General features: G+C 46.4%; 2 protein-coding genes across 2 annotated transcripts; one reads left to right on the top strand and one right to left on the bottom strand.

The window, feature by feature from the left end:
- Positions 1 to 973: 973 nt before the first annotated feature.
- Positions 974 to 2489, bottom strand: LOC146197174 (2-aminoethanethiol dioxygenase). The gene has a single exon (XM_084598948.1). It carries the CDS (start codon positions 2336 to 2338, stop codon positions 1661 to 1663), a length of 678 nt encoding a protein of 225 aa, XP_084455074.1. The 5' UTR covers positions 2339 to 2489; the 3' UTR covers positions 974 to 1660.
- A 66-nt stretch (positions 2490 to 2555) lies between these two features.
- On the top strand, positions 2556 to 20464 carry Dbp80 (putative ATP-dependent RNA helicase Dbp80). Its single transcript, XM_084598947.1, has 7 exons — positions 2556 to 2768; positions 2823 to 2949; positions 3010 to 3459; positions 7103 to 7280; positions 9190 to 9590; positions 14086 to 14277; positions 19263 to 20464. The coding sequence occupies exons 1-7, from the start codon at positions 2706 to 2708 to the stop codon at positions 19322 to 19324; spliced, it is 1473 nt and encodes a 490-aa protein (XP_084455073.1). The 5' UTR covers positions 2556 to 2705; the 3' UTR covers positions 19325 to 20464.
- The last annotated feature ends 7514 nt before the right edge of the window (positions 20465 to 27978 follow it).

The raw sequence follows: 27978 nt of genomic DNA, 5'->3' as shown, positions 1-27978 counted from the left end.
TACTGCCAGAAACACGGCCGAATGGTACGAGCTGGAGTGTACACTTGTGTGAGACAATTGTTGCCCTCATTTAGCAAGACGTGCTAATGCGCCGATGTAACAGTTTATTTTTGTTATGACAGAAGATGCGCGATGCGGTTGGTACCAAAGGAATATAATCTACTTTAGTTTCACTCCGACTGTTTTCCTTTTTTAGAATCTTTTCAAGCATTTGGGAAAAAGTAAAAGGAAACGAAGAGACTATGACATTCTAGTGGGACCTACACTATAGTGGAGTCATAATAAAATATTTTAAACAGTGGCCACTGTTGCTAGCTATCGTGAAGCATGCTGCTGTTTGGCTGGTAAATACTGGGAGTGAGAGCAACACTGTGGTATTAACATGCTGTAACAGCTTTGAAATGAATTTGACCATGTGTTGTTATTCCATGTGCACTGAAGCCTCTGCATGCTTCTGAAACTTTTTGCATGTTGATATGTTACAGTGGTGGCAGAAGTTCAAATTAAAGCCTATTACCTCACATGTGTGAAAGGGTGCATAGATGCAACTATTGGCATAATGGATTTTTACCAGCTAATGGTTTCGATCTGCTGAAATACATTTATTAACAAAACAAAGGTAGCAAAACAAATGATCCATTCTTGCAAACAAAAACGAAGCACGTACGCACAGCTGATCTTTTTTTCTGCCTCTGCAATGTGGAAATAGTAATAGCAAACCCAGTTTTTAACTGTTTTTGCACCAGGACAATGTGGAAAAGTGAACTTGAAGACTGCAGTGACTCATTAGCACGATGCACATATACAGAAAAAAAATATACCACTAGGCTTTCAGTGGCATGTAGAGGTAAGTGTTGCAAAATTTTGCATTTGACAAAAATAAGCTTACAGGAATTTTATACTAATGCAGTTCCAATGGAAACTGCATCAGAACCAAAATGGTTCATTATAATACAGCCACACAAAATGTGAATGCAGTGTACTATTTATTTGAATGGCCCGCGCGGATCAACTCAAGCCTGCTGTAACAAACCATCAGACTAAACTAAAACAAGAATTTCGATGCCTCTGGCTTGTTTGGTATAGCCAATGTTCAAAAAAGGAAAAAATGGTTCTGTTTGCTGTTCAGCGGAGTATACATACGCCGCGCACCACAGGCCCCCTAGTTAGCAACTGCTGTTTCTATTTCCAGTTGTGTAATGACTCTATGCATACACACTCGAAATGGTTTTCCCTTAGGGAAAAGAAGCATTTAAAAAAACAAGGTTCACAATGATAAATTATCCCCAAAGAACTGGAAAGTAATTCTTTGTGATGTGCGATCTTTCTCTTCTGTTGGAATTCAAATGCTGCAAGCAATAAAGTCTGCACTGCAAAATCGCATGACGCATAGTTCGGCTTGCTGTAGCGGTGCTGCGATCGCTGTGGGCAACCACGTGTTAAGTGAAAGACTGACAAACAAAAACTCGTATGTCATGTTCGTAGGGTAAAGCGAGCACAAAGGAGCCGGGCGTCGTAGCAGCGCACAGAACGGCGATCCCACGGACTCCACCTCCATTACGACGACCCACTTGACCGATGCACGACACGCGCATAGACGATGAGCTACAGGTTCCTGGTTCCACCAGAGCAGCGGGGCGCAGATCAACGCGCAGCCCTATTATTCCGCTGAGAATAGATGGGGAGAGATGGGTGGTCCACGGTAGGCCGCGTTATCACACCAGAAACTAATCGGCGGCTCCATAGGAGTCAAGCGCACGACATCGGCGACCCCAGTGGCGGTAGCGCTGTAGTAGTGGCAGTCCCGTACCTTGTTGTCGTACGGCGGTGCCAGTATGTCGAGGAAGGCGAGCGCTCCATCCACCGCACGTATCTCGTGAAAGTTGCGTTCAGTCGGTGTCAGGCAGCAAGGCGGACTTTCCGAGGACACGGTCATGTCCGGGTGGCGCTGCGCTTCGAGTTCGTTGTTGCTTAACGGCCTCACGGCGCTGTAGCTGCTAATAGTTCCGGAACCGTGCAGCACTTGGAGGACTCCGAACATGCCTGGGTGATCGTGCAGCGGAATTCTTTCGCCGCGTCGTATTATAAAGATGCTCATGCTAAATGTCCGGTCCTCGAACAAGGGGATATACGTGATGGGTGCATCCTTGCTGCTGCCGTTGGCGGTCTTAGACATCGAATGCAGCAGCTTTTCGTCCAAGTTGACATCTTGGCAGGTGACCAGACCGATAGTTCTCTGCAAGCGAGCGAGACGGTCGCAAAGTGCTTCATCCGCAATGAGGCTACGGGCGAAAGTTAGTTGTGCTTGGCGAGCGACTACCTGGATGAGCGCGGCCATGTTGACGCCGCCGATCGCGCCGCTCTGCGACGAGGACGAGCTCACGGGTGCCCGTTATTGTTATAAAATTTCGCTATAATTATGACATACGTTTTTGTCTTAATTAACGAAAGCATTGTTGTTTTATGGTTAAAAAGTGCGCCCGCAGCATTCTTTTGCACCAAGTTTGAAAGCGCCCTCGCAGCACCGTCATCGTGCCGGTCTGCCGGTTTTCAGAGGAAACCCTGTCAATGCTGCTAACGCTAACATCCACCATCCATTGTCATTGGGTACTTCGAACGCTTCTACGCTGTGCATACTTGTGCCGCCTTACCTGCGACGAAATTGCTCTGAATCCTGACAACGGCAAAGTGGTGCTGATACAAAAATGTCAAGTTGGGCACTGGACGCAGATGAGCAAGAGAAGATTCTCTCGGGTCTGAGTAACGAGGTAAGACCAGCGTGATGGGATGCGTTTCGCAGCCCGCTGACGCATGTTTTGCAGGTTGGTGGCGTTAGCCTCGATGGGTCCGGCGATGGTTTTCGGAACACCCAGGCCGGTGGAACTGGCGGCGGGACCTGCGACGGTGGCAGCGCACAGCCACCCTCAGCAAACAACGTAGAGGAGCCTGGTAAGTGATTTCAAAAACGTTTTAGTAGATCAGCACAACCACCATTTGATTTCGTTGCAGATATCTCCCCGGCCGAAGCGTCCCTCATGCAAAAGATACTCCGTTCGCGGCTGATAAAGTCGACACACGATGTAGAGGTGCAGCGAAAGGATCCCAAGTCGCCACTCTATTCAATCAAGACTTTCGAAGAGCTCAAGTTGCGACCTGAGCTACTGAAGGGCGTGTACTCGATCGGCTTCGACCTGCCGTCCAAAATACAGGAGACGGCGTTACCCACGTTGCTGGCAGACCCGCCGCAGAACATGATAGCCCAATCGCAGAGCGGCACAGGCAAAACTGCTGCGTTCATTCTGGCCAGCCTGAGCCGAGTGGAAGAGGAACAGCGCTATCCGCAAGTGCTGATCCTTTCTCCCACTTACGAACTTGCCATCCAGACTGGCGAGGTGGCCAAAAGGATGGCCCAATTCTGCACTCGCATCACCTTCTGCTACGCCGTGCGCGGGGTGACTTGTAAGCCCTTTTCCCATTTTTTTTTTTTTTTTTTTTGTAGTTAGTGGGAAATGGCCAAAATGTCGGCGCAGACAGTGTTGAATTTATGGGGCTTGAAAAACCCTTTCTGGCTTTGACAGCTTGTGATAGCTGTTTAGGGTGGTGAGTTCTGTTTACCTTACTAGGTGCTATTTGACGAAAGCCGGTATTATGGCTTACCTTCAGTCTAGCGTCTCAGCTCCCTCTGCATTGCTTGAAGAATGGCTTATTTGAAGCAAAATAAAATAAGGGAGACTGTTAGGCTCTGCTATTAAGGGTGTGACACATGGCTTTTCACCAACACAATGTTTTATCCCTTCTTATTTCGTAAAAAAATTTTCTCATACCCTGCCGGGCGATGTGTCACTGGAAAGCAAACCTTGACTTTTCATTCTGAGCATTTTGACACCTTTGAATCCCCCTTTTTCTAATTTTTATTCATTTCTTTGATGCATCAACTAATTACAATGATTTTATTAACTCATCATCACCTATCACACACCAATCAACCATCAATCACTACAGCCACAAATTACCATGGTACAATTTTTTTACGGAGCCCTCAATTATTTCTGACTCATGGTGCCGACAACTAACTACTACCACGATGCCGACAGCTCTCCGGCGTTAGGAATTGTCTAAGCTATCGCTTAAAACAAAAGCTGGTTTAAACTTAACACTGCCTAAATCGATGAAGACATGCGAAGGCACTGTTTTGGCATGGTTTCGCTTGATGGTTTAGCATTTAGGGACTGACACAGTGTTATACATCTTTAGTAAATTTGCTTATAGGAAAGGAAAGGCTCAGTACCTATCACATTTCTCCACGAGCACCTGACTGTGCCTAAGGGTAGACCTTGACAACCTTGGTAGACCTTTTGACTAGGTTTGCTACCCTGCCTTGTTTACATGGCTCATAGACTGGCCGAAGAACTTGCCTGCTTTCCTCCTTCATTTCAGCATGCTTATAAAATTTGTTTGTGAATTTTTTGGTAGATGTTTCTGAAGCTATTCGTGTTTGAGCTAAAGGCTTTGTTTAGGGTAGGTGCGATTAGCCAACCCTACATTGATTACTTGTATGTGCTCTCCTTTCATCGCATCATAGTCAAGCAACATACATCTACCATTTTCTTAGACGGCTAGGGTCCTTAAAGAATTCGATAAGTGGCTTGGCTGAAGCCGCTACATCTCCTTTAGACTATAATCAAAGTAAGGCAGGTTCAGGTAGCGTATGCTCGGACTAGATTTTTCCTTTGGGTGAATTAGGTGCTGAAATGCCTCCTCTTTGGGTTGTTGCAAATCGGCCCAGCAAGCAATATAGTGACACCCCGGGAACCCCGAATAGAAAGGTCTATAGGCAACTTGTAAGTCTAACTCTGGCGCGACGTGCATGCCATTTGCGGCAGCGCATGCGTCCCTGTCAAGAACGTGGGGGCAGCTCTGGCAGCGTTGTGTGCGTTGTCATGAAGTGGCCATATGCCTTCTTCTTGGGCATTTGTTGCATTGCAAAACGACAGAACCATTGTCAATTATGGAGTACAACCACACTTAGTGAAATTCCCTTGGGGAAACAAACTTTGGGGGTTACTATACTCCGTTTCACACATCAGGTGCAATGCAGCGAAAGCTACGCAAGTAGTCCACAAGAAAAAAAAAAGGAGGCGTATCACTATGCACTCGTTTCGTGGCCGAGTGGTTTCTGCGGAAACGGGCTCTATTCCGAGCATACACGTTTGTAATAACTCGCTTCGCGTGCCTGGACATCTTCGCAGTGCGGATTTAATCGAAAAAAATCCGCTCCGAAGAGACAGTCGAGATTGCTGCATTGCGCAATGCGCAATGCGGAGAGCACCTGCTAGGAGGGTTGTGGTGCAGCAAAAACGTGACACGAACGATAATGACAAACAAAACGTCCAATTCACCGAATCTGATCTTTTCTCCCTAAAAAAGGTTCTTTTTATGGATTTGATGTCAAATGTAAGATGTATTAAGCTTGCAGACAAAGCAACTATTATTTCCTCTCGTCACGAGCAGGCACTATTTTTGTCGCGAATGCGGGGAGCGAAAACAAGAGCTCTAGCTTTGGCAGTGTTGCACTTGATATAAGAAACGGAGTATAACGCAGCAGTAAGCTAAAATATGTGTGTTTCATTCCACATGGTCGTTGTTCAACTCGTCCGTTGGTGATAAATAGATTAGCGAAACAGCTCTGTTTATTTTCTCCGCTTTCTGGTCCCAGAGATGGTGCCTGCTGTGACATTGGTGCAAGCTGTTTGTATATACCTGTTGGGCTCCATTCAGCTACAGCATAAGTGCGACATGCTCACTAGAGGTGCTCGAGGAGTTTTATAAGTGGTTCACAGGAAAGGAAAGGCGCAACATCTTGTCACACTTGTTTGTGGACACCTGAACTGTGCTGTAAAAGGAAGGGAGGAACGTAGGAGAGAAAGCTGAAAGAGAAATAGGTGCCGTAGTGGAGGGTTGCAGAGAATTTTGACCACCTGGAGATCTTTAACGTGCACTGACATCGCACAGCTCGAGGAGTGTTCATTTAGCTTTTGTGCTGTCGTTAACGTTCAGTGCATAAATTGGGCAGTATATGACTGCTGCTGCTTATGACAGCAGCTTTTCAGCAGAATTTCTAGAGAGTAAATGGCATCGTGGTCATAACTGAAAAAGCTCTTGCATATATCATTCGGCCAAGGCCTCATTCATGCTTCATGGAGAGTGAGCGCTCCTGGAAATATGTGCTGTTTGTGTGGCCAAGGCAGGCCTTAGACAGGGTGGTGAGGAGCTTAGGGATGGGAAAAGCTCTGCTTTTATATGGAGGGTAAGCACACGGCACCAAGTTTTAGTGCATATGACTTCCAGCTACAGTGTTCTTCAAAGTGACATCCTTCAATTTACATTGCATGTCATGTTCTAATCACTGCCACTCTGCGCGGGATGTCGCTTTTAACATGAGCTTTGTGGTGCACCGGACGAAATCGAGGTCATGTGGCTACAACTTCACAGGGTTCCTGGGCGCCACTTTTGACACCAGGCTTCATTGCCGATGAGCCATACAATACTTTCGCATTAATAACCATCCTAGAAGTTCACAGAGCAGACTGTTTCTGTCGACCCGTGATAAAAGTGCTGCTTGGTGATGTTCGTCATAGCCCACAGATGGGAAAAAAACATCTCACAAGCAACATGCTTGTTCAACATCTACCTACGTGTCTTACAGTAATGTGCACCCTTTCTTTCCAAGCACCTGCAGATGGCCAGCAAAATTCAACAGTGAAGGGTTATGTGCTTTCCTTCGTCTGCACCATTAGTAGACAAACGTAAATGGGGAGGTCATTTCATGTTGTCATGTCACATGATGTGCTATTTAGGTCGAAATTATTCATGTGGAGTTTTCGTGGCGTTGATTCAATGGACTTGGCACACCAGGCCTACAATGGCTTCCTGTGCATTTGAGGTGCTCTGGCTTGTGCATCTGCTAATGTGGAGGAAGCTGTAATGAACTGGAAAACATGTAAGTGGTAAGGCTGTGGGTGTGATTGAATGTAGAAAGCACTGGAGTGCCAGCTGTTGACATTAGCTTTGCATGAACACAGTTGTATTTGGCACTTTGCAGTCTCCCATGGAGAAAAGATCCAAGACCAGGTGATCCTGGGCACACCAGGCAAGATCATCGACTGGGCCTTCAAGTTCAAGTTCTTCGACCTGTCACGCATAAAAGTGTTCGTGCTGGACGAGGCAGACATCATGATTGCCCAGCAAGGTCACCATGACCAGTCTATACGCATCCACAAGTAAGTTTTTCATTTGTTTTGAAAGGGGTTGCAGATATCGCTGGCTATATTTTTCGAAGCTGTTTTGCAATAGTACCTCCTTAATTTGAAGATCTGTGCAATTTGGACTCCAGGCATGGTGCTGTTGAATGCCTACATACTTCTCCAAGGCTGAATGCTCAAGAATTGGGACGTTGCAGATCTCTCTATGGTTAATTCAAAGGGCGGCCATCTTGAGGGAAGATGGGTTGGGCAAGCTGTCGTCTGCTGCCAGTGTACAATGGCAGCAAGGTGATGGTGGCTGTCTTGGTCATTGCGCATTTTCCTGGCTTCCGTTAGCGACATTGGAACATTGTTTCAGTTTGCTGAAATTGCATTCATTACTTGCTGTACTGTTTGTGCAGGGAAGTTTCCTTGCTGTGACTTTGACACTTGTAAGACTTCCCCCCTATAGCTTTGCTGTGTGAAGGAGGACCTAAAGTTTTTACTAATTTGGAACAGATTTACTCGGATATTTCACAGTGTGCACATGGTAGAAAACAGAGCAGACATTTGTGAGATCATCGTTTTCATGCAGTCTGCATCTCAAAAACAGGAGCACATAGCTAAGTTCTTCACAGTATAAATTTACTATTCAAAACTTTCTTTGGCACCATTTGGTAATTCAGTGATCAGTTAATTTGGGTGTTATTTCTGAACCCTTGCAAACCAAATTTATGAGGTTCCTCTTTAATCTCTTCACTGAGCAGAAGTGTGTAATCCAAGTACAGTAAAAGCTCATTGATTCAAACTTCACAGAACTCGAAAAGGAGTTAGAATTACCCGAAGCTAAATGGCTCCTAGAAAGCTTACAAGGACAACTTGCATGCGGGTAAGTTAGAAGGGCAATGGTCACCTACTTTTTAGAGGCGAACACTGCAACAGTGATTGTTTTATGCATTTTCCATCGATGCTTTATTGCGGGCTCACTGTCAAGATCGTCAAAGCAGAGCTGCTCAGAAGTGATAAGGGTCTCCTTGGCATTCTTCACGGTGGGAGGCGGCAGTGCCCAGTCACAACTGGCCAGCGTCACACGTAACGAGGTATCACTGCGTGGCACGTTGGATGGTACTTGCTGAGTGAGCACACATTTCTGGAGCAGTGGAAAAACTACGCGAATGGCTGCCAGTGAGCGTCTGAAACAATGTGCACCTATGCTTTGCTGATTGGTTGGCTGGCTGATGCATGCCTGATAGCTACCATCGCCATGGGCTAGCGTGAACGGCATGAAGCTCGTGAAAGTGAAACTAAAACTATATAGTTGGCCTGTTCTTGAAGACAAGGCATTTCGTCGCGCTTACCGTTGCGCGCACATTAAAGGTGGGAAGTCAGCTCAGCAGCATGAGTTCAGGTTTGAGGAGTGCTGTTCGGATGATCTGGATGCAGCCTAACTGGTGCGAGATTCGGTAGTGTCCGTCCGACTCTATAACCTTACACGAGCATAAACTGGTGACACACTGACAGTAAGACTCATTCCTATTTTGGAATTAAAAGCATTGAATTAACAGCTATTAGTTGAAAATCCGAGTTAACACACAATGGAGACTAGGCAGCCACGGTCGCCAGCCTGTACCCACTTCGGCCGCCCTCAATTGCTGTGCTGTCATGGTGTCGTGTTTGACATGCTATCTTCTCTCTCCATTTTGGAGGCAATGCACCCTTGTGGCTATGCCATCCTATATTACGTGACCGTTTCTTTGGCCAAGTGCCAGGCGCCAGGTCACTCAACATGGTGTCACATAGTTTGAATTATCCAGAAATTTGAATTATTGAGGTTCAAATAAATAAACTTTCACTACATTCGATTTGCTGAATAAGCATCCATAGATTCACTGACACTGAAACTTGGAATGAGGTTTAGTGTGGTTCCATCGAAACCTTTGTTTTACAGGCGGCTTTCGCCAAATTGCCAAATGATGCTTTTCTCGGCCACATATGACAAGGAAGTGATGGAGTTTGCCGAGATGATCATCTCCAACCCTGTGGTGATCCGGTTACGCAAGGAGGAAGAGAGCTTGGAGAACATCAGGCAGTACTATGTGATGTGCTCTAGTATGGACGAGAAGTTCCAGGCCATCTCCAATATATACGGTGTGCTGGCCATTGGTCAGACCATTGTGTTCTGCCACACGCGCCAGTCGGCCGTCTGGTTGTCTGGCCAGATGACGAAGGAGGGCCATGCTGTCGCTCTGCTGTCAGGAGAGCTCACAATCGATCAGCGAATTGCCGTACTTGAACGCTTCCGGAAGGGTGCGGAGCGGGTCCTCATCACGACCAATGTTTGTGCGAGGGGTAAGTCTTGTCTTGGTTCTGTTCTTACCTGTCCTGACCTCTGGCATTTCGTTGGTGGGCTTGCTTGGGGTTCATTGCTGCCAAGAAAATATTTGCAAGTTACCCAAAGTTTACTGAGTCGTGCATGTGCAGCGCATATGACTGATTTTGAGCAAAGTTGTTTGAAAGAGGTATGTACAGTCTTGGGAAAAAGTTGGATTCTCATGGCTTGCTTTTCAGCTGCATTAGTGAAGTACCTGAGACACCTGTTGAGCTGCAGGTTTCTTAAGCGAGGAAAACCCTCCTATTCTTTCAAGATGTTTTTCTCTTTAAATGCCCCCATAGGCCCTACACTATGTATCTCAAAACAGACCATGCAGTCTTTTTGATCCAAGGCTTTACGTGCTTTTGGAATATATTTGATAGCTCATAGTTTCTTAGTTTTGTTTTATGGATAGCTGGCTGGTGCATTAAATTTGCAGAAAGCCCCAGAAGTTTGAACACTGCTTGATGTGATGTTGTCAATTTCGGCAGCGCTTCCAGCTAGAAATGAGCACTTTTTATGAGAACTGTAGTTTGGCGCACTGCTCCATCTGTAGCTATGTGTCAGTCTTCAGATCACTAGTGGGTTCTGAGCCTAAACTTTTGGGAACTACAAAGCGCACACTGTTTATACCGAAATGCACCTTGACAAGTGTGCCTTGGAAACAGGGAGTGTGTAAGAAGCGTGTGTTTCTGCACTATAAAGTAGCAGGTTGTATAATGGTTGGCTGAGAAAACGCTATAAGGTAGTGTGCAGCTTGGGTACCTTAGATGGGAAACATTTTGTAGTTTGGGGCTACTACCTTTAAAAGATTTAGAAATTGGATGAAAAACGAAGGTATGTGAGCTATATTGCTAATTTCATTTTCTAGCCCGGTGTTGTCAGTTGAGTACCATATTTACTCCCATAATGCTTGCATGTTTTTTTTTCGCAGAAAATGAATGCGAAGTTGGGGGCGCGATAATTATGCGAGGAAAAATTTCGAGCAAATGTTTTGGAGCACTAAAAGCAAACTTAAGTAGGTGTGAATCTGGATTCTTAGGCCAGTTATTGTAAATATAACTGAAATATTACTTTCAAGGAGAATTTGTTATAAAAGTATAGAATGTTCAAAGCACACCATACAGTTCTACTCTTGATCTGAGTCCGTGTCGACACTGCAATCGCAGTCTCCAGTAGCACACTACGCAGAACTAACGCCGGAGTGCTGGCTGCTGGCAGCGCGGTTGCCATGCTCTATTGTATACTCGATAGTTTTCAGCTTCAAAGCAGCTGTATAGCTTGCGTACTGCCCTATTGCTATATGGCACCAAGAACTTGGTAGACATTGGAACAAAACAAAGGAACACAAAGGAACCATTACGAGACACTGAGACATCTCTCATAATGATGTAAGCGAACGTAAACAACCTTGAAATGACGTCTTAGCGAGCAAAACCTATAATCATGATGATGACATGCTCGAGCACGATATTGCCGCCTGGTAGCGCGCGCACACAACTAGGCCAGCTAGTTTCAGTAGCGCTCCAAAGCTGGCGCTTGCTACTACTTGCAGACGACTCTCGTGGTGGTAATTTTGGTGGTGCGATTACTATGCGAGAAAAAAAAGGAATTCCAATTTTTGACGGCCAATGTGGGGGGTGCGGGCATTACGCTAGTGTGAGCATTATGCAAGTAAATACGATATTATGGGTGCTTGGATTAGCCCAACCCAATAATTTGGGTTAGCCCAACCAGCAGACCAGTCAATTTTTTATAGTTGCTTGTAATGGACTGGGTTATAACAGAATAAAGGATATAATCAAGAAATGGTGAGTCCTGTTGAAACCCTATAGTAGCCTGTATACGTAACAAAGTAACGTCTACAAATAAGTCATGGGTTCCCTTCGACTTCGTTTTTATGAGGTTCAATTCTAGACGAGGTACTTGCAGCAAAAGGACCAGTAGTGGTCGTAGTTGCACTGTTGTGTACAGCCCCTGGTTTAATATTATGGAGCACACTTTGGCGATCAAATTGTCGTCAAACCTTAGCTGATTAAAACTGAGACCTAAATTTTTGCATATGTTTGCACATGCCACTGTTGTGTTTCTATATGAACCCAATGAACTGTCCTATTGTCTTGTGATAAAATATCGAATGCCAAAGCGTGCCTATCAATTTTACCATTGTGGCCTTATTTGTGCACCCTCTGTGGAAATAAAAGAGGAAGTGCAGTACAGTAAAGGGCAAGTGTTGTCCCCTTTCACTTTCCATAGACAGCTGTTCTTTTTTATTGAAACATGTTCATGCAGGAACAGTTAGCATAAAGACTTTCAGGCCATATTTAGGGTGAAGTGATTGCAGCGTGTGCTTAGTGCAGGGCATTTGACAGCCAGAGATATGTAACAGCATAAATGTAAGATGAACATTTTGAGGCAAGTGAGTGCAAGTGATTATAAGCTGGTGTGTTGTGAAATGGGTTGACTACTGCAGTTGGATACAAGTTAAGTCTGCAGTAACTGGCACGTGCAATTTCTTTTAGCAGAAAGAAGTATGCTGCGTTAGGGCTTTTCAGGTTACTGAAGTTAAAAGCTGACCATCTGAGAAAAATAAAAGCACAATAATTTTGATGCTTTTGGCTTGCTTTGTATCGGCAGATATTTAAAAACTCCTGCTGCTGCAAAAAAGTTGTATCCTACTATAGGCTCGCGAGCTATGAGGAGAAAGACTTGCAGCACCTTGAGGTAGTGTGTGTGGTACCCATAAGAAAAAAAAAAAATGGCCGACTGTGAACAGGGAAAGAAAGTGATGTGGGTTACTGAGAAAGGAAAGCCAGTACAAGTGCAGTGAGGAGTAGGAAAGGGAAGCAAAGGGCGAGCGATCGTAGCACAGAGCAGCGCATGGTAGTTTGTGGTGCCATCTAGAATGTGGAGGTGTGGCGGCACTGCATGTGGGTAGTTTTGCCACACTCAATTTTGTTGCTCACATTTCTTAACTCTCGCCTTCTAAATGACTCTGAGGCTGTGTACATGCATAGCTTTGGTTTACGTTTAGCACCAAACTCTCTCTCTATATTTGTAACGGCATGATAGTATACACGAAAATGAGGCACTTCCACAGAACTTGTAACAACCCGGTCACATAAACAATTTTAATGCCCAATGAAATTTTAGAGGTGAATATGGTTACGAGAAGGGAAAGCCCAGATGGGTTGTAGTCAAGGACAAGATACAGCACTCTTTTGTTCTTTGCCGAACTTGCTGTTGAGTGATCTAGAAAGGTGAGCTCTCCTGTGCTTTTAAGGTGTAGGGGATGTGTTCAGGGAGTCATGTAGCCTTGTTGGAAGGCATGACAGGCACAGTGGCAAGAAAAAAAAAATTTGACAAGCACCAATTTTTGTGAAAGATCGGGCTGCAGTCGCATGCTGTTGAGATGAGGACTGCATGGCATTTTTGTGCTGTTCCATTAGTGGTTTATTGCATGCGCACCATTAAAAGTGTACCAACAGAACTGCTTCAAAATTTTAAGGGCCCCTGCGGCATCCTTCATGGTGTGGAAGCAGTATTTGTGTATTCGTGTACCCTCAGGGTTACAGGCAACGCAGAAAAGAACAAACAGAGGGATGGGGCTGGTAATAGAAAAATAAGGTTACAGATGTGTCTACTCATACAATCTGGAGCTCCCCCTCGCAAGTGGCAACATCATGTTTGAGGAGGCTTCTCTGCAGAAACGGTGAGCGGCGCAATGCTTAGGCACACTGGAGGAGAACCATCTGGATTGAAGTGTGGGTGAAACGAAGGCACTGGGGAAGCATGCAGTAGTGAGGGAAGAAGGAAAGGAAAAATTTGGTGGTTTGCCATTCAGCGTCCTAAATACTGTGGACCTGAGCTTGGTTGACTGGCTTATGTGTGTTCAATGGCTGCGGTCAGTACAGGCTGCCACAAAGGTCAGGAAACTGAAGCAGAAACTGAATTTGGCCACCAGACTGTTTCTCAGAGACCAGAACTGCTTGTTTGTCGTCACGTTTGCGGTTGCGTTGCATGTGAGGTGTGTGGGCCGCTCTGTAGCATGCAGTTCAAATGCAAGTGGCGCTGTTTGGTCTTTCATACCTGTATGTGACCTTGCTTTGTGGGTTTGTTCAAATTAATCATTGCAGGACAGGTAGCGCCCGAAATAGCTAGCATCAGACACAGTAGAACTCTTTAAACTGTGGCCGAGATCACACTGACACTCTGAATAATTTGTATTTTCAGATTAGCAGGGCTTGAATGAAGAGGCTCTCACTGTAATAGCTTTGCCAACTGTTTGTGACATTATGGGTATTGCAATGAATGCACATGCTGCACTCATTCTTGTACTTGGCAGTAAAGCGCTCTTACAGCACTGAGTAATAATAGCACTCTCTTTCCCTTGGCCACCTGACCTTAGATGTGTAGGAGTTGGGCCTCAATGGACAAGGGTTGTTCAGCCTCTGTACTCTCTCTTACTTGCAGGCATCGATGTTGAGCAGGTGACTGTGGTGGTCAACTTTGACCTCCCTGTGGACATGAAAGGCCGTGCTGATTGCGAGACGTACCTGCATCGCATTGGGCGCACAGGCCGTTTTGGCAAGTCGGGCATTGCTGTCAACATGGTGGACGGCAACCGGAGTTTGGCAGTCCTCAAGCAGATTGAGGAGCACTTTGGTGAGTTACCGTTTCCGTCCGTTTCCTAGCAAGAAATGCTGCCATTCCGGCAAATACCGCAAGAAGTTTGTCTTAGTTCTTGTTATATACATGCCTGCCAAACCTGCCTGGGAGATTCTTGATTATATATTAAGCTTTCCGATTGTACAACCACTGCCCTGTATCTCCCGATAAGTCGCCTCTGCACGTGCAAAAATAATTTTTGCGAAACTGGCACCGCGGAATTTCCAGCTACATTGTAATCACTGGCATCACCAACGATCTCATTAGCACCATCAGTATTATAGACTAAAACAGCTGACCAAAGCTAAAGTCTTGTTGCATGTCATGTTGGCTGTTAGTAGTTGCTTGCATGTGCTTTTAAGGTTAACGAGGCCACCTGTGTGCTGTGAACAGTGTAAAATTATAATTGTCATGTGCTTGATGTTATCAAAGTTCAAGAAGAAGAATCTTTGTACGTTTTTGCAATCTTGCACATCAGAATTTCAATGCGTGGCAATATCGATTAAATGCGAACTTGTGTTATTTGGCATTGGCGCTTGGGTGTGATGTCTGCTTGTCGCACGACGGCAGAGAAGTGATTTGAAACTGAAATTTTAACCGAATAAGCTCATAAATGTGCAACACCACTCTCCAACATCTATGGCTTCTGAACGGCCAAGAATCTGGACCAAACTTTGAGCAGAACTACTTCACCGGATTTTTGACGCTAACAACATCTGCTACCGTAAGGTCTGCGCTGAGGGACTCATTGTACACTGCTGGAAAGTCTGGAATTGTACCTCCCCGCTCCCTTCCCCGTAATTTTAGTGTAGATTTTTTATTCACGTTTGTTGCAAAAGCAGTTAGTTGCTTTGAACGGACCGAAAGCTGCAGGTTTTCGTTTTTCCTTTAAGCTGATGCCTACACGAAATTACCGCATTAGGATGAGATGAACATAATAGGCACTTGGCAGTGAGATCCTTGTGTTGCCTTGTGCTGAACTGTTTGTGGGATGCGACCATGAATCTGGAGAAAAGTTTGTTGCGGTTATAACATTTGCAGGTTGCTGGTTAGTGGCAAAGCTGCACGGTGGCACTTTATTTGCAGCAGTTTGTGAGTTTTTTTGTTGCTTCATTAAAAACACTTCATCATTAGTGCTGGGTATGTGAACTCTGATTGTACTGCTACATTCTAGCATGCAGAAAGCCTTCATTCAATGGAGGGTCTGCAGATGCCTGCCATGGTACAGAAAGTCACTTAAGTGGCATTTCATTTGCTTGATTTTGCTCGTTATTTTTACTTCAGGCTAAAGAAACAAGCACAGTACACCTCATATAAGGGTGATCCTAGCATCGTGGCTTGGAGCAAATAATTTTTTTATGAATACTTTAATTATATGCAGTTTATGTTCAAGCACCTGTAAAAGCTAAGATACAATAGAATCTCAGTGGTGTGGATGTCAGGAAATTTATATAAAACAAAGCAAACAAAATTTGTCTGCAGAAGCATGGTAAATGCATTCATGCAGATCTGTTTACGATTGATAGGATTTATTAATACTTTCCTGTCCGTGCTTATTCCTATCGATAGCTCGCTGTTTCACGATTCGAATTTTCCCGCTTTCGAAGTGCTCTTTGACAAGTGGCGTTATCCAGTGGCAAATGGAGGAACCCTTCTTTCAGTTTTGCTTTTGGTTTTATTTTTTCTGCCGTGCCGGGCTTGTCCAGATGGTCTCGGGAGTAAGGTGATCGGCGCTCCTTGTTTACATTATGGCGTCAACGTCGCGCACTCCTACTGCGCGGAAACGACGTGTTTCCGCGAAAGTTGGTGCATCTGAGAGCTCGTTTTTGGACGCGAACAGCAGCAGTGATGATTCGGGAGACGAATTCAGCTCTTCAGACTTTAGCACTGACAGCGAAACTACGTCAGACCGACCTGGAATGTCGACAGCCACGCTTCGATAAGTTTCACTTTCGCCCCTGAAAAGTTCCGATTTTGCTGCGCGCTGATCGGAAGAGATCACCGTTCTGAAGAGACTACTGTTCTGAAGGTCACAACTGTTATCTGCAGGGTGACAACGCTTTCTGGGCAGTATTACTTGCTGCCAGCAGCGTAGGGAGTCGTGTTTTCCGCTAGAGGACAGCCAGGGATAGAACTACTGTTTTCTTTCTTAACTCGGCGAATACTGTATCCAGGAAGCTAGAATTTGCTGCAATGTTGCATTGGTCCCTGTTGTAAAAAACGTATATTTTGAAGATTTTTTGTGTCAAGAAACTTTGATGCTTTTGTGTGTTTGTTTTCTTTAACTACGATCTTTTGCTGATAATTTTTTTTTCCATCACTTATTCAATAAATATATGTTGATTGTCACTGATACCATTCTGAAGAGGAAACCAAGCAAGGTTTGTTAAAGAAAAAAAATATTAATGACACCACCTAAAAACCACCCCTTTTCCCATGGACAGGAAAGTGTTAATGGCCGCGCAGCCACAGTTCATTATTTGGGGTATGTACATCATGATTTGCGATGTTGACATACTGTATAAACCGTATTATAGGTCGAGTAGGAATATAGGTCGATCCCCTTACTGTGAAGTTGAAAAAACAAGAAGAAAGAAAAGATAAACAAAACGAAAAAGAAAGTGGAGAAGCGCATATATTTACAACATTGGCTGTGTTCGTGCATCATCGGAGCTATGATCTCACTCAAAACTTTCAGCAGTGTTGTCGGAAGACGACTCCTTGCTGCTCGCCACCACCCAGTGTGCGTCATCTAGTTCCATCAAGCGTGTTGCTTACGCAGCATTTCTTGAAAGGTTGCATTCTAACAGCTGATCTTGTCCACGGCACCGCACGCTCTTTTCTTAAGCGTCGAACCGCCGAACTTTTGCTGAGAGAGCAGCCATGTTGCCATTCGCTTTGGCGAACATAATTTTTTCTGGAAAGCCACTCTAAACTACCTCCACATGCAGTTATTCATTGCTAAAGCAGCATATTATACTCTCATAGGTCGAACGAAACAGCGCACATAAATGCGCTTGAGACGGGAAAAATACTGCCAGCAACTGAAGGATGCTGATACGGTTTTGGCTGTTTGTTCACGAGCAGGCACGCCACTAGTCGCCGTACTGTGCCTCAAATTGTGCTAAAGACTACCATATAAGACGAGGGGCGACTTTAGCTTGCTTTTTTTTTCAGAAAACATCTCTACCTATATTCCGGTTTATACGGTAGGTAATGTGTGGGCAGATCGCCAGTGTTCACTCTCGGTGTCGACAAGCCTCTTGCCACCACTTCCTACTCCCTGTGCGTGTAGCATGAATGGTGACTATTGAGTCAGTGATGTGGTTGCCATGCTCCACTGCTCACTGTTTGTGGTGTTTATCGCATAACCAGGGTTGCATTGTTGGTGATGTATGAGCAGCACTCAGTGCTCAAGCTTGCGATCACTGCTCATGCATTTACATATTCTAAGTGGCACGGGAGAATGTATACAGTACCTGAAATTCTGTACGTTGTACACAGTGCATTCTAGCTGGGTAATTTCACGAATTTGTATCAGCATGAAATTGACATCAACAACGTTCGTATTATCGAGGTTCTATTGTAGCAACATTTTAAGACTGCTACCATTCTCTATTTTCTCTTTTCTGCCCCACTTTTATGCACTAGAGCAAGGGAAGCTAGCCAGCTAGGTGTTGCCACCTTTGAGGCCTGTGGTTTAGCTCTGGTTAAACCCTAGTTGAATTTCGAAAGCTTCTTTTGCCTGCTACATTATTCCCCTGTTACGCCCTATCAGTGTAAGGTGCTACATTGTTGGGGACACTTAAGCTCATCCTTTAAGGGTATGACGTGAGAGCGTAAGCTACCAGCCCACATATAATGTCACGCGCCGGGGTGGCGCAGTGGTTACGGCACTCGACTACTGTGCCCAAGGAAGCGGGATCGAATCTCTGCCTCGGTGGCTGCGTTTCGTTGGAGGTGAAACGGAGTGGCGTCCGTGTGCTGTGCAATGTCAGTGCACGTTAAAGAACCCCAGGTGGTCGAAAGTTCCGGAGTCCTCCACTACGGCGTCTCTCATAGCCTGAGTCGCTTTAGGACGTTAAACCCCACAAGTTAAACCAGCTTCAACCAAGTCGTATGGACATGCCTGCGTGTCGTAGGGGTAACGAGAATGCAAACAGTTCTGGCAGGCTGGTTCTGATATCACCCTCCCAATATGAAAGGAGCGGCCAGAGTTGACAGCTCCTGCCCGTGGCATAGGGGTAACGTGAATTCAAATGTCATGGCAGGCTGATTTTTTCATGAGGAGACCGTAGCTATTCCTCTTCATGACATAGCTGTGGCCACCTGAGGTCTTGAAAATCTACCGCAGTGTAGCTTTCGCTACAGAAATGGCTGCACTCATTGCAGCAGGAACTTGCGCACTTTTCACCGCTTTTCTTCACTGTTGACACTTCCATGTGGAGCATTTAAAGTGGGCTGAAGTGAGGGAAAACACTGATCTGCTTCAGCATCTGCACGCTATTCATCAGCAGATTAAATGATAATTTTGCTGTCCTTTGTTTCTTGTCCTGCTGTTTCTTGTCCTTTGTCTTCTTGTTCGCGCTGTTTAAATTAATAATGAATGTGTACCAACTCGCCCAACAAAGTATCTTGGTATACCTTTGGCAAGTTGTTATGGGCTTTGCCTTCTTGTCAACACTCTGCTCATTTGCACTGTTTTTACTGTTTTAATTTCATTATTGGGCCAAGAAACGTTTCCTGCAAGGGTACCCCTAGAACTGCTTTGTGACGTTGCTGGGGTCTGCATACAGTTGCACATTATATTTTAAATAATTTTGGGCAAATCCAAAGAAATGTTGTAGCTCTTCTATTTGCATTTCCAAAACAGACATCTGTGGCATTTTAAGAAAGTAATAAACCAAGGAATACAGATGGCTTTTGTGAAAAGAGGCACCTTCGGAAGCCTTTGGTTCAGACCTTTTGTCTCCTTGCTGCAGGGCGACCCATTCAGAAGCTGGATGCGGAAGATATGGAGGCGCTAGAGAAGATCCAGCAATGAACCATGTTTTTATCTGTTATTGGTCAAGACTGGTCAAGGTTATTGGTCATTGCCCCATTATTCCTGGAGCCTCATCGTTGAATCAGCATTTTCCAATTCATCTCGACCACTTGTGAGACCGTGGACTTGCTGGAGAGACTGCAGCATCTGATTGCATTGGACATTGGACTGGTCTCCACTGAGTGTTCACAACAAAGGACAGCAAGAATGTTTTTGTAGCTGGTGGCATATAATGACCTTAATGGGTCCACCTGTTCCGAGACTGTCACCGCATCTCGGCAATCTATGTGTTGGGACAAGTGCCCCAAAACCTGTGGGAGAAGAAAACGCTCTCCACTTTTTTGGAACATGTGGATGCTATCAGTAACAGAAGGCATTGTACCTTGGTGTATGTGGGGCTTTAAGGAAAATGAAAGGTAGCCTTGCTCCATGGAGCCCTAATTAGAACCAAAAATTTGCCTTTTGGTGCTTTACAACACAATGCCATATTGGCTGCTGCTGTAGTCTGTAGTGTCTTGATTGTGTGTGAAATTTGTTTTGATAAAGGTGGGCATCTCTAGTTCAGTCTGTTTGCTCACCAGTTACTCTGAACGCAATGGTTATCTGTTTTATCTGCAATTAGACATTTTAGTTGCTTATCTTGTTGAAGCATAAGGGAGAAGAAAGTTCTGATCTTCATGTGCCATAATATGTGATCAAAACAATTTTTGTTTCTAAGACTGACTTGCATGTTTTAGTGGTCAGCAGAGAGTTATTTCAGGCGTGGCTTATGTCTATAACCGTTAAAATAAAATTTCTGCCAGAAAAAGATGCAATAAAAGTCACGCTAGCACCGAGGCAAAGGTAAACTGTGTGCCTGAGGATGCAGGTATGGTGGACTAAAATGGTTTTGTTGTCACTTTTTTTTGTCACTAGGTTCACAGTTAGCTGTTCGCTATAATTTCAACAGTTGCAGCAGCAGGATGTTGGTGGCTGCAGTCGAGGGTTTTTAGAAATGCCGACAGTTGTCTTTCCTTTCTCTAGTTGTGATAGGGGTAACCACCATAGGACGTAAAGATGTTGCATTAGAGAAACTGCTGCAACTGATGAAATGGAAAATCATGATACATGTGCCCGCAGAATAAAAGTTTTGCTCGCTTCTATGCCACAGCTGCACCAGAACCTTAATGAAAAGCTTTGGCAAGGTCAAAACTGAATCATCATCATCAGCCAGACTATACCCACTGCAGGGCAAAGGCCTCTCCCATATTTCTCCAATTAACACGGTTCTGTGCTAGCTGCATCCTACAGCTAGCTGTGCCAGCTGCATCCGTTTCGGCCGTTGCATCCACAGCTCCAGATGCTGCGCAGCGATAGCGTCGCAGTGTGTCTATCTTTTGACTGTACTGTACCGCTTATGTTAGTTCTTGCGGTTGCGGGGAGCGAACTTGGCAGAGTGAACGTGGTGGCTTGATTGCACAAGCGCACAAGCCTGATTCTGTTTATCACGCCTAGCTTGGGGCGGGTGGAGTCCGCTGCCACAAAGTCATTGGAAAGCGGCAAATGCCGTTTGAAGCGAACAACGCTAAAAGCTGGTGTCATAATAGCAGCTGGCCGCGTGCTTTCGTTGAGTCATAAATGCAAAGATGAACGACTCGCAAAAAAAAAAAAAAGAAAATGCCGCTTCTTAACGTCCGCCGCCGCTACGCCGCACATTCAGCACAAGAATGGCCGACTCTCGCGAAAAAAAAATAAAAAAAAAAAGGTCTAGAAGGCACCTTGAACAAGTGCGATAGGCGAAAGCCATTAAAGCGTGGTGGATCGTAGCCCTCCAGTACGGTACCTCTATCTCCCTCTCTTCTATTACTACCACCTTCCTTTGCGGCATGGTACATGTTTCCGCAGAGACTGTGCGATGTCAGCGCACGTTAAAGATCCCCAGGTGGTCGAAATTGCTCCGAAGCCCTCCACTACGGCTCCCCCTTCTCTCTTTCTACTTTCACTCCCACCTTCATCCCTTCCCTTACGGCGCGGTTCAGGTGTCCACAGAGCAAGTGTGACAGATACTGCGCCTTTCTCTTCCTGTGAATCAATTTGAAATGCCGCGGTGTGGCGGTCGAGGAAGTAGCAGATGAAAGGCGCCGCACGGACGCCCGGTGGAGGTGGAGGAGAACGCACAAATCCTGCTAACACTGAGAAGGTTATAAAGGCTTTCGCCTTAACGGGTCGCCTATCTCCCAGAAAGGGAGGAGTGCAGGTGTCTAAGGTTATATCCACCCGAACATAAATCTGTCTCTAAACCCCAAGTAGCACCATGGAGATGACTCTAAACATTCATTCCGCAACCCCGTTCTTTATGCATAAGCATATCCGCCATCTAGTACTCCCTGTATAAAAATTATGGCCGACGAGTAACCCTGTCACATACTCTCTCAGCGTGTCCGCAGGGTCTCCTTTCGCAGGGTTTATATAGGATTTCCAGCTGTCCAATTCCGAACAGCAGGAGGCCTCATAGCTGAACTCAAAGGCGGCTGCTCAAGTCTGGGGTGTTGAGAGGCGGACCAGTTTTTCTCTCGTCCTCTTTGAAAAAAAAAAAAAAAAATAAATAAATGAAAAAAAAAAAAATTAGAGGTTCTCTTATAGATGTCTCTTAAGAGGAGAATCGCGAAAGCCTACCCTTTTTAGCCTATAATTTGCCTCCCATTATAACCTCTTGTCGGCATTCGTTGCAGTGCTACATATAATTATTATTGGTTCACAGGAAAGGAAAGGCGCAGTATCCAGCACACTTTCTCCGGCAAGTGTGTGTTTGAACGGTACACCATCGCTCCTGTCGCGTGGCATTCCTTGGCGCGCGTTCAAGTGTGGCATTGCATATGACAGGGACGCATCCCGCCTCGGCCAACCAGAACGCCGCAAAAGCGGGACACACAATTGTCCACGACAGCATGAGCCATTAAAGGCTTTCGCCTTAATAATTGTGGTGATTGATTGATTGATTAAAACTTTAATTTCCACCGATTTAGGAGGCCCCCTACTCCCCGCTCCTGGCACGCAGGCCTGAGGAACGGGGGCTGGAACCTCCGCGACTAAGGACTGGCGAATATACATTGGTTATTCGCGGCCTCAGCCGCCAGGCGGACGGCTTTCTGCTGGTCAGCGGGGACGTCGCTTCGCAGCAGGGTTACCCAGGCTTCTCTACTTTTAATGTTGTCCCTAGCGCCCGGAGACTTAGGGCATTCCCAAATTATATGGTTGAGGGTCCCCCTCGCTTCGCAGGCTTTACATTTATCGTTTTTTCTCTCCTCTATCTGGGTGTGAAACAACCAGACAGGGTTCGGGAAATTTCCGGCTTGTAATCGCCGCCAGGCTATGGCCTCTTTATTATTTAAGCTAGGATCCGGTGGCGGCATCAGACGTCTTCCTAATCTATAATTTTCGATTATTTCTTTATAGGTTTGCAAACGTTCGTCCATCGCCTGGCAGTCGGGCGGCTCCGCGTTTGCCCGGAAGTAGAGATCTCGGGCTAAATCATGGGCCGCCTCGTTGCCGGGGACGGACGTGTGTGCTGGGACCCAAATTAGGGTGATTTTGCGATCAATTTTAGTTGCAGCTTTTAGAATTCGAGCGGCTTCTTGTGAGACCCTGCCTTTTCCGATATTCCAGAGAGCAGTTTTACTGTCGCTAAAGATCAATCTAGCCTTCGTTCCGACGCAAGCGAGCGCTATTGCGACCTCTTCAGCCGTGTCTATGTTTCTACTTCGGATGGTGGCGGAGACGACTGGTGCGCCGCTACCATCGACTACCGCGGCGACTGCCGCCCCTGATAGGCCGCTTGCAGCGTCTACGTAGGCAACTTCTTTTACTCTGAATTCTTTTGCACTTTTAACCAGTGCTTCTGCTCTCTTCTCCCGTCTCTCCTTGTGGTATTCTGGGTGCATGTTGCGGGGGAGAGGACGGACAATGATGTTCTCGCGACATTGTGGTGGTAGGAAAACCTTGTCGGCTGTGCCCCTATCTATTTTTCGACCCACCCATTCTAAGATGGTTCGACCCGTGCTCGACCTACTTAATCTTTCATGTTGGGCGATTCTTACCGCTTCAGCAAGTTCCGTCCAGCTATTATGCACTCCCATTTCTATCAGACGTTCCGTAGAAGAGGAGATGGGTAGACCCAGCGCCCTCTTGACGCAACGCCTGATGAGTGCGTCTATCTTTTCTTTTTCATTGGTCCTGATGTTGAGGAACGGTGTGGCATAGCATATTCGACTTATTATGTACGCCTGCATCAGTCTCAAGAGGCTTCTCTCTTTGAGGCCTCTGCCTTTGAATGCAATCCTCCTAAATATTCCTGTTACCTGCGTCGCGTAGGTAGTGAGTTTTTTTATCGTTCCGTCATTATACCCGTCCTCTTGAATAAAAAGTCCGAGGATTCTGATTTGCTGGACTCTTGGTACGGTTTTGCCGTCGACCTTTATTTCTACGTTAAAGTCGCCCTTGCACCTCATTGATTTTGGATTATATATGAAAAGTTCGGATTTTTGCGGAGAGCACGAAAGACCCCTTTCGGCCGCGTAGGTCACAATGGTGTCCACCGCCGCCTGTAGGCGTTCCTCTATGCTGCCATCGCTGCCGTTGTTCATCCAGAGATTAACGTCGTCCGCGTAAATGCTGAACTTCAGGTCTTTTATGACTTTAAGGGCAGCAGGAAGGCCTCTCATCACCACGTTAAAAAGGAAGGGGGAGAGCACCGAGCCTTGCGGAGTTCCTTTACTTCCCAGGTGGACAGTGGGGGATTCTAGGTCCTGAAACTTTAGTTTCAACGTCCTGTTTGTCAGGAAATCCATTACGTAATTATATGTCCTCTCGCCGACTCCTAATTCCTGTAGTCCCGCGAGAATTGCCTGGTGTTTTACGTTGTCAAATGCTTTTGTTAGATCTAGTGCTAGAATTACCTTCGCGTCTCTGGATTTCGAGTCAGTTATGTCATGTTGTAATCGGAGCATTACATCCTGTGTGCACAGGCCCGGTCGGAACCCGACCATCTCATGCGGCCACAGGTCGTTTTTCTCCATGAAATTTGTTAGCCTTGTTTGGATTACGCGTTCCATAAGCTTTCCAATGCATGAGGTTAGAGAAATAGGTCTGAGGTTTTCCAATTTCGGGGGCTTGCCAGGTTTTGGAATTAGCACAACGTTTGCAGTTTTCCACTGCTGGGGAAGACGACCGCTACTCCATACTTCTTGCATGTAGTTGGTGAGTGCCGTTATGGAAGCGTCGTCTAGGTTTCGTAGCATTTTATTTGTTATTCCATCGGGGCCGGGAGCTGATCGCGTCTTTAAGCTAAGGATTTCAGCTCTAACTTCCGCTTCTGAGATGGGCGCGTCGAGGGCCTCGTTCGGTGGGCCCGCGTATTGCCTAAGAGGGAGGGATGTTGTATCGCCGACATATGTGTCTACGAGTTTAGTTATTAGTTCCGCGTCAGTCCCCTCGAACGCGTGTCTTGCCTTTGCTATTGTTGTGTTTGACTGTGTTTTCGAACTGTCGGGATTAAGAAGATATCGTAGCAGGCTCCACGTCTTTGAAAGGCTCATGTTGCCCTCCATTTCATCGCACCTGTTACACCAGTTTTCCTCGCAGAGTTTAATTGCATAAGCCTCAATTTCCTTATTGTGCCTGGCTATTTTTCGCCTTAGGTTTCGGTTCCATCTCTGACACCGGAGGCGTCTTTCCATACCTTTTTTTGCTTCCCACATGTGTAGGAGTTTCCTGTCGACTGTTTTCGGTGCATCGTCCCCCTCTAGGTTAATGGTAGCGGATTTAACGTGGTGCATGAGGGTTTCTGCCCAATCGTCGATATTTTCAATATTTTGGTCCATGTTGGCAGATTCCCTAATTTGTCTGAATTTCTCCCATTCGATTGCGCTGATGATCTTTTCTCGTCTTACTTTGACTCCCCGTTTAAGCGTTATTTCGAGGACGTAATGATCGCTTCCAAAGTTGAGCTCTGTGTTGTTCCACCTAAGCTCCTCTATGTTTTTGGTAAATGTTAAGTCTGGGGTTGTGTCTTTGCTCACACTGTTTCCCACCCTCGTCGGGCAGCCAGAGTCTGTCTGCAGGGTGAGGTTTAATTCGTGAAAATCTTCCCATAACTGCCTGCCCTTCGGATCTTGCCTATTATATCCCCACTCTTGGTGGCAGGCGTTGAAGTCTCCTACAATTAGCAGGGGGTTAGCTCCGGCTGCCTTCATTGCTTTGCGAAATAATGTCTTGAACCTAACTTTGCGCTGCTGAGGAGAGCTATATATGTTTAGGACGAAAATACTGGGTTCCTTCTTCCTGCCCGTGATGATTTCAACGAAAACCGCCTCAATGTCGCGAGAACTAATTTCATGTTCGATCACCGCTACGTTCCTTTTGACGAATGTAGTAACCCGGGATTTTTCTCCCCGGCCACTAGCAAACGCTTGATATCCTGATAATTTAATTACTCCTTTGCCAGTTTCCTGTAGGGCTACGGCTAGAGGTTTTTCAACTATTTGCTCGAGATGTTGTTGCACTAATGCTCGCTTGCGCGGGAATCCTCGGCAGTTCCACTGCCATACCGTCGAATTAATCTTTGGTTGCGTTTTGCCCATGTTGGAATTGGTCAAGTATCTCTTCTCTCACTGTTTGCCTTTCTGCCATAGCAGCAAGAGCCGCGTTTGTTTGTTTAGATTGTTCCTGAATTCGGTTTAGGGCGCCTATGATATTGGTCATGCCTGTCTCAAGCCGCTCGAGTCTCGCCCCGTATTTGGCGTCTAGTCTACGCTCTATTGCCGCCAGCGGATCCGTTTCCCCGCCTCTTCGTTTCTGCGGGGGAGGTGGCCTGCACTGTTCAGTGATCATAGCGTCCTCCTCCGTGTCTGACGCCGCGGGTGGTGTTAGCACCTTTGGCGTCGCAGGTGGAGGTGTCGGTTTGGCTACTTGTTTTGCGGGGAGAGCCTGTGGAGGCGGGGGAGCCCCGGAATTTGGCTGTGATTTAGATTGGTATTGGTCCTGAGTGAGTTTCTTAATTATCTCCCTCAGTTCCGCAACTTCCTTTCTTAACTTTTCTATTTCTTTATCTTTTCCTTTGTTTTCCTCATCTTTAGCCTGGGGAACCCCACTGCTGAAACTCACGGTTTTACTGTCCCCGCTCGGGCTTCGCTTTTGGGTGGCCGACGGGTTCCTTGGGTCCCTGGAGTTAGCCGTGACTCTGGATTTGGACCCCGACCTGGACTTGGATCCGGGCCGCTCCCTGCTGCTGCGGGAGCTTGAACGGTGACGTCGGTTGGCGTCCTCCAACTGCGGGAAGTCCCCGCTCTGCGCCCGGAAGCCTCCGTTCCTTTCTTGAGAATATCCGCGTTGGTCACGGTGGTCTCTTCTGAATTTCGAGCGTCCTCTGCGGCCGCTCTCAGGTGTGGTGTTGGGATATTGGTGCTGCTCGTTGTGCTGCTGCTGCTGCTGTTGCTGCTGCTGTTCGGCAATTTTCTGCTCCCATTGACGTTTCTTGGTCTTGTAGGGAGTCCTGTAGAGCTCTCTGCACTTCTTGTCGCCAAGCGGATGGTCTTTACCGCACAGCTGACATTTTATTTCGCAGGTGTGTCCCTGATCTGGGCGCTCTTCTCCGCATCCTCTGCACTTAGCGTTATTCGGATCTGGGCAGACATCTTCGCGGTGCCCTAGGCGCCCGCATGCGTTGCAAACCTCGTATTTCTTTCTGTATAAGACACATCTTTGCCATGTAAGTGAGAGTTTCACCCACCTCGGCACCTCTGGTTTTTCAAACAGTATGAACACAGTGGTTGAGCTCCTGCCCAGGCGCCTGGCTCCTAGCACGGGGGGGTTGCCTTTGATCGTGCGTAGCCGTTGCACTATTTCTTCCTCGGTGATGCGAAGGGGAATGTCGTGTACCACCCCCTTACCGCAGTCTTCGGGCATAGCGACGTACGCCGTGATTTCAATTTTCTGGCCCTCGAATTCGAGGACGCGTAGTGCGACGTATTTTCTTTTCCGGTCTTCGCTGTCTGTTGCGATGAGGATAGACTGCTGTTTTGTGTTGACCGAGAAGGTGTCTTCCGCGGCCTCTCTGATGTTTATATTTGCGGTGCGAGCGATCAACTCCGCAAGTTCAATGTTGCCATACTTAAGTAGGCGGCTGACTCCTCCCCGTGGGCGGAGAATTATTTTGTCAGTTCCGTCAGGTATCTTGATCGATTGCCTTTCAACCGACTTTGCTGCCAATCTCCTTCCGGCGAGCTTGGACGCGGCTCGCTCTCTCCCTTGATCATCGGTGACGCTGCGTCCCTCGTTCTCAAGTGGCACCGCCTTTCCTCTTTTCTTGGCAATAAACCACTGGCCAGGTTCTTTCAGCTCCGCAGGGTCTATGCTCGTTCCCTCCACGGTTTCCATCATTTTCGTCAAGCTTCTAAACGGCCGGGGGTGCCTTTGTTTGCCTAGGCCTAACTAGGCCTAGTGTCCCCCGTGGCTTGCGAAGTTCTTCAAAGCCTCAAAAATGTGCGAAAGAATCGGCCCACCTTGGAGTCTTGATAATCCGCGGTGAGCGCTTCCTGAATAGAGTCGAATCCCAGAAAATTTCCGAAATCCAGTGGCCGAAATAGAGCGCAAGCGTTCGTGGTCGATGAAGCCCATCG

The sequence above is a fragment of the Amblyomma maculatum genome, chromosome 3 (genome assembly GCF_055883805.1).
Source record: "Amblyomma maculatum isolate TAMU_Amacu chromosome 3, ASM5588380v1, whole genome shotgun sequence".
NCBI lineage: Eukaryota > Metazoa > Arthropoda > Arachnida > Ixodida > Ixodidae > Amblyomma > Amblyomma maculatum.
The sequence above is the reverse complement of the archived record's forward strand: the minus strand, read 5'-3'. Positions and strand labels throughout refer to the sequence as shown.

What these genes read in the sequence shown, in the direction of transcription:
- LOC146197174 (XM_084598948.1), bottom strand. Translation starts at nt 2,338, where the DNA reads ATGGCCGCGCTCATCCAGGTAGTCGCTCGCCAAGCACAACTAACTTTC.
- Dbp80 (XM_084598947.1), top strand. Translation starts at nt 2,706, where the DNA reads ATGTCAAGTTGGGCACTGGACGCAGATGAGCAAGAGAAGATTCTCTCG. An exon ending in TCTCGGGTCTGAGTAACGAG is followed by an intron (nt 2,769 to 2,822) that starts GTAAGACCAGCG and finishes CATGTTTTGCAG; the next exon opens with GTTGGTGGCGTTAGCCTCGA. An exon ending in GACCAATGTTTGTGCGAGGG is followed by an intron (nt 9,591 to 14,085) that starts GTAAGTCTTGTC and finishes TCTTACTTGCAG; the next exon opens with GCATCGATGTTGAGCAGGTG.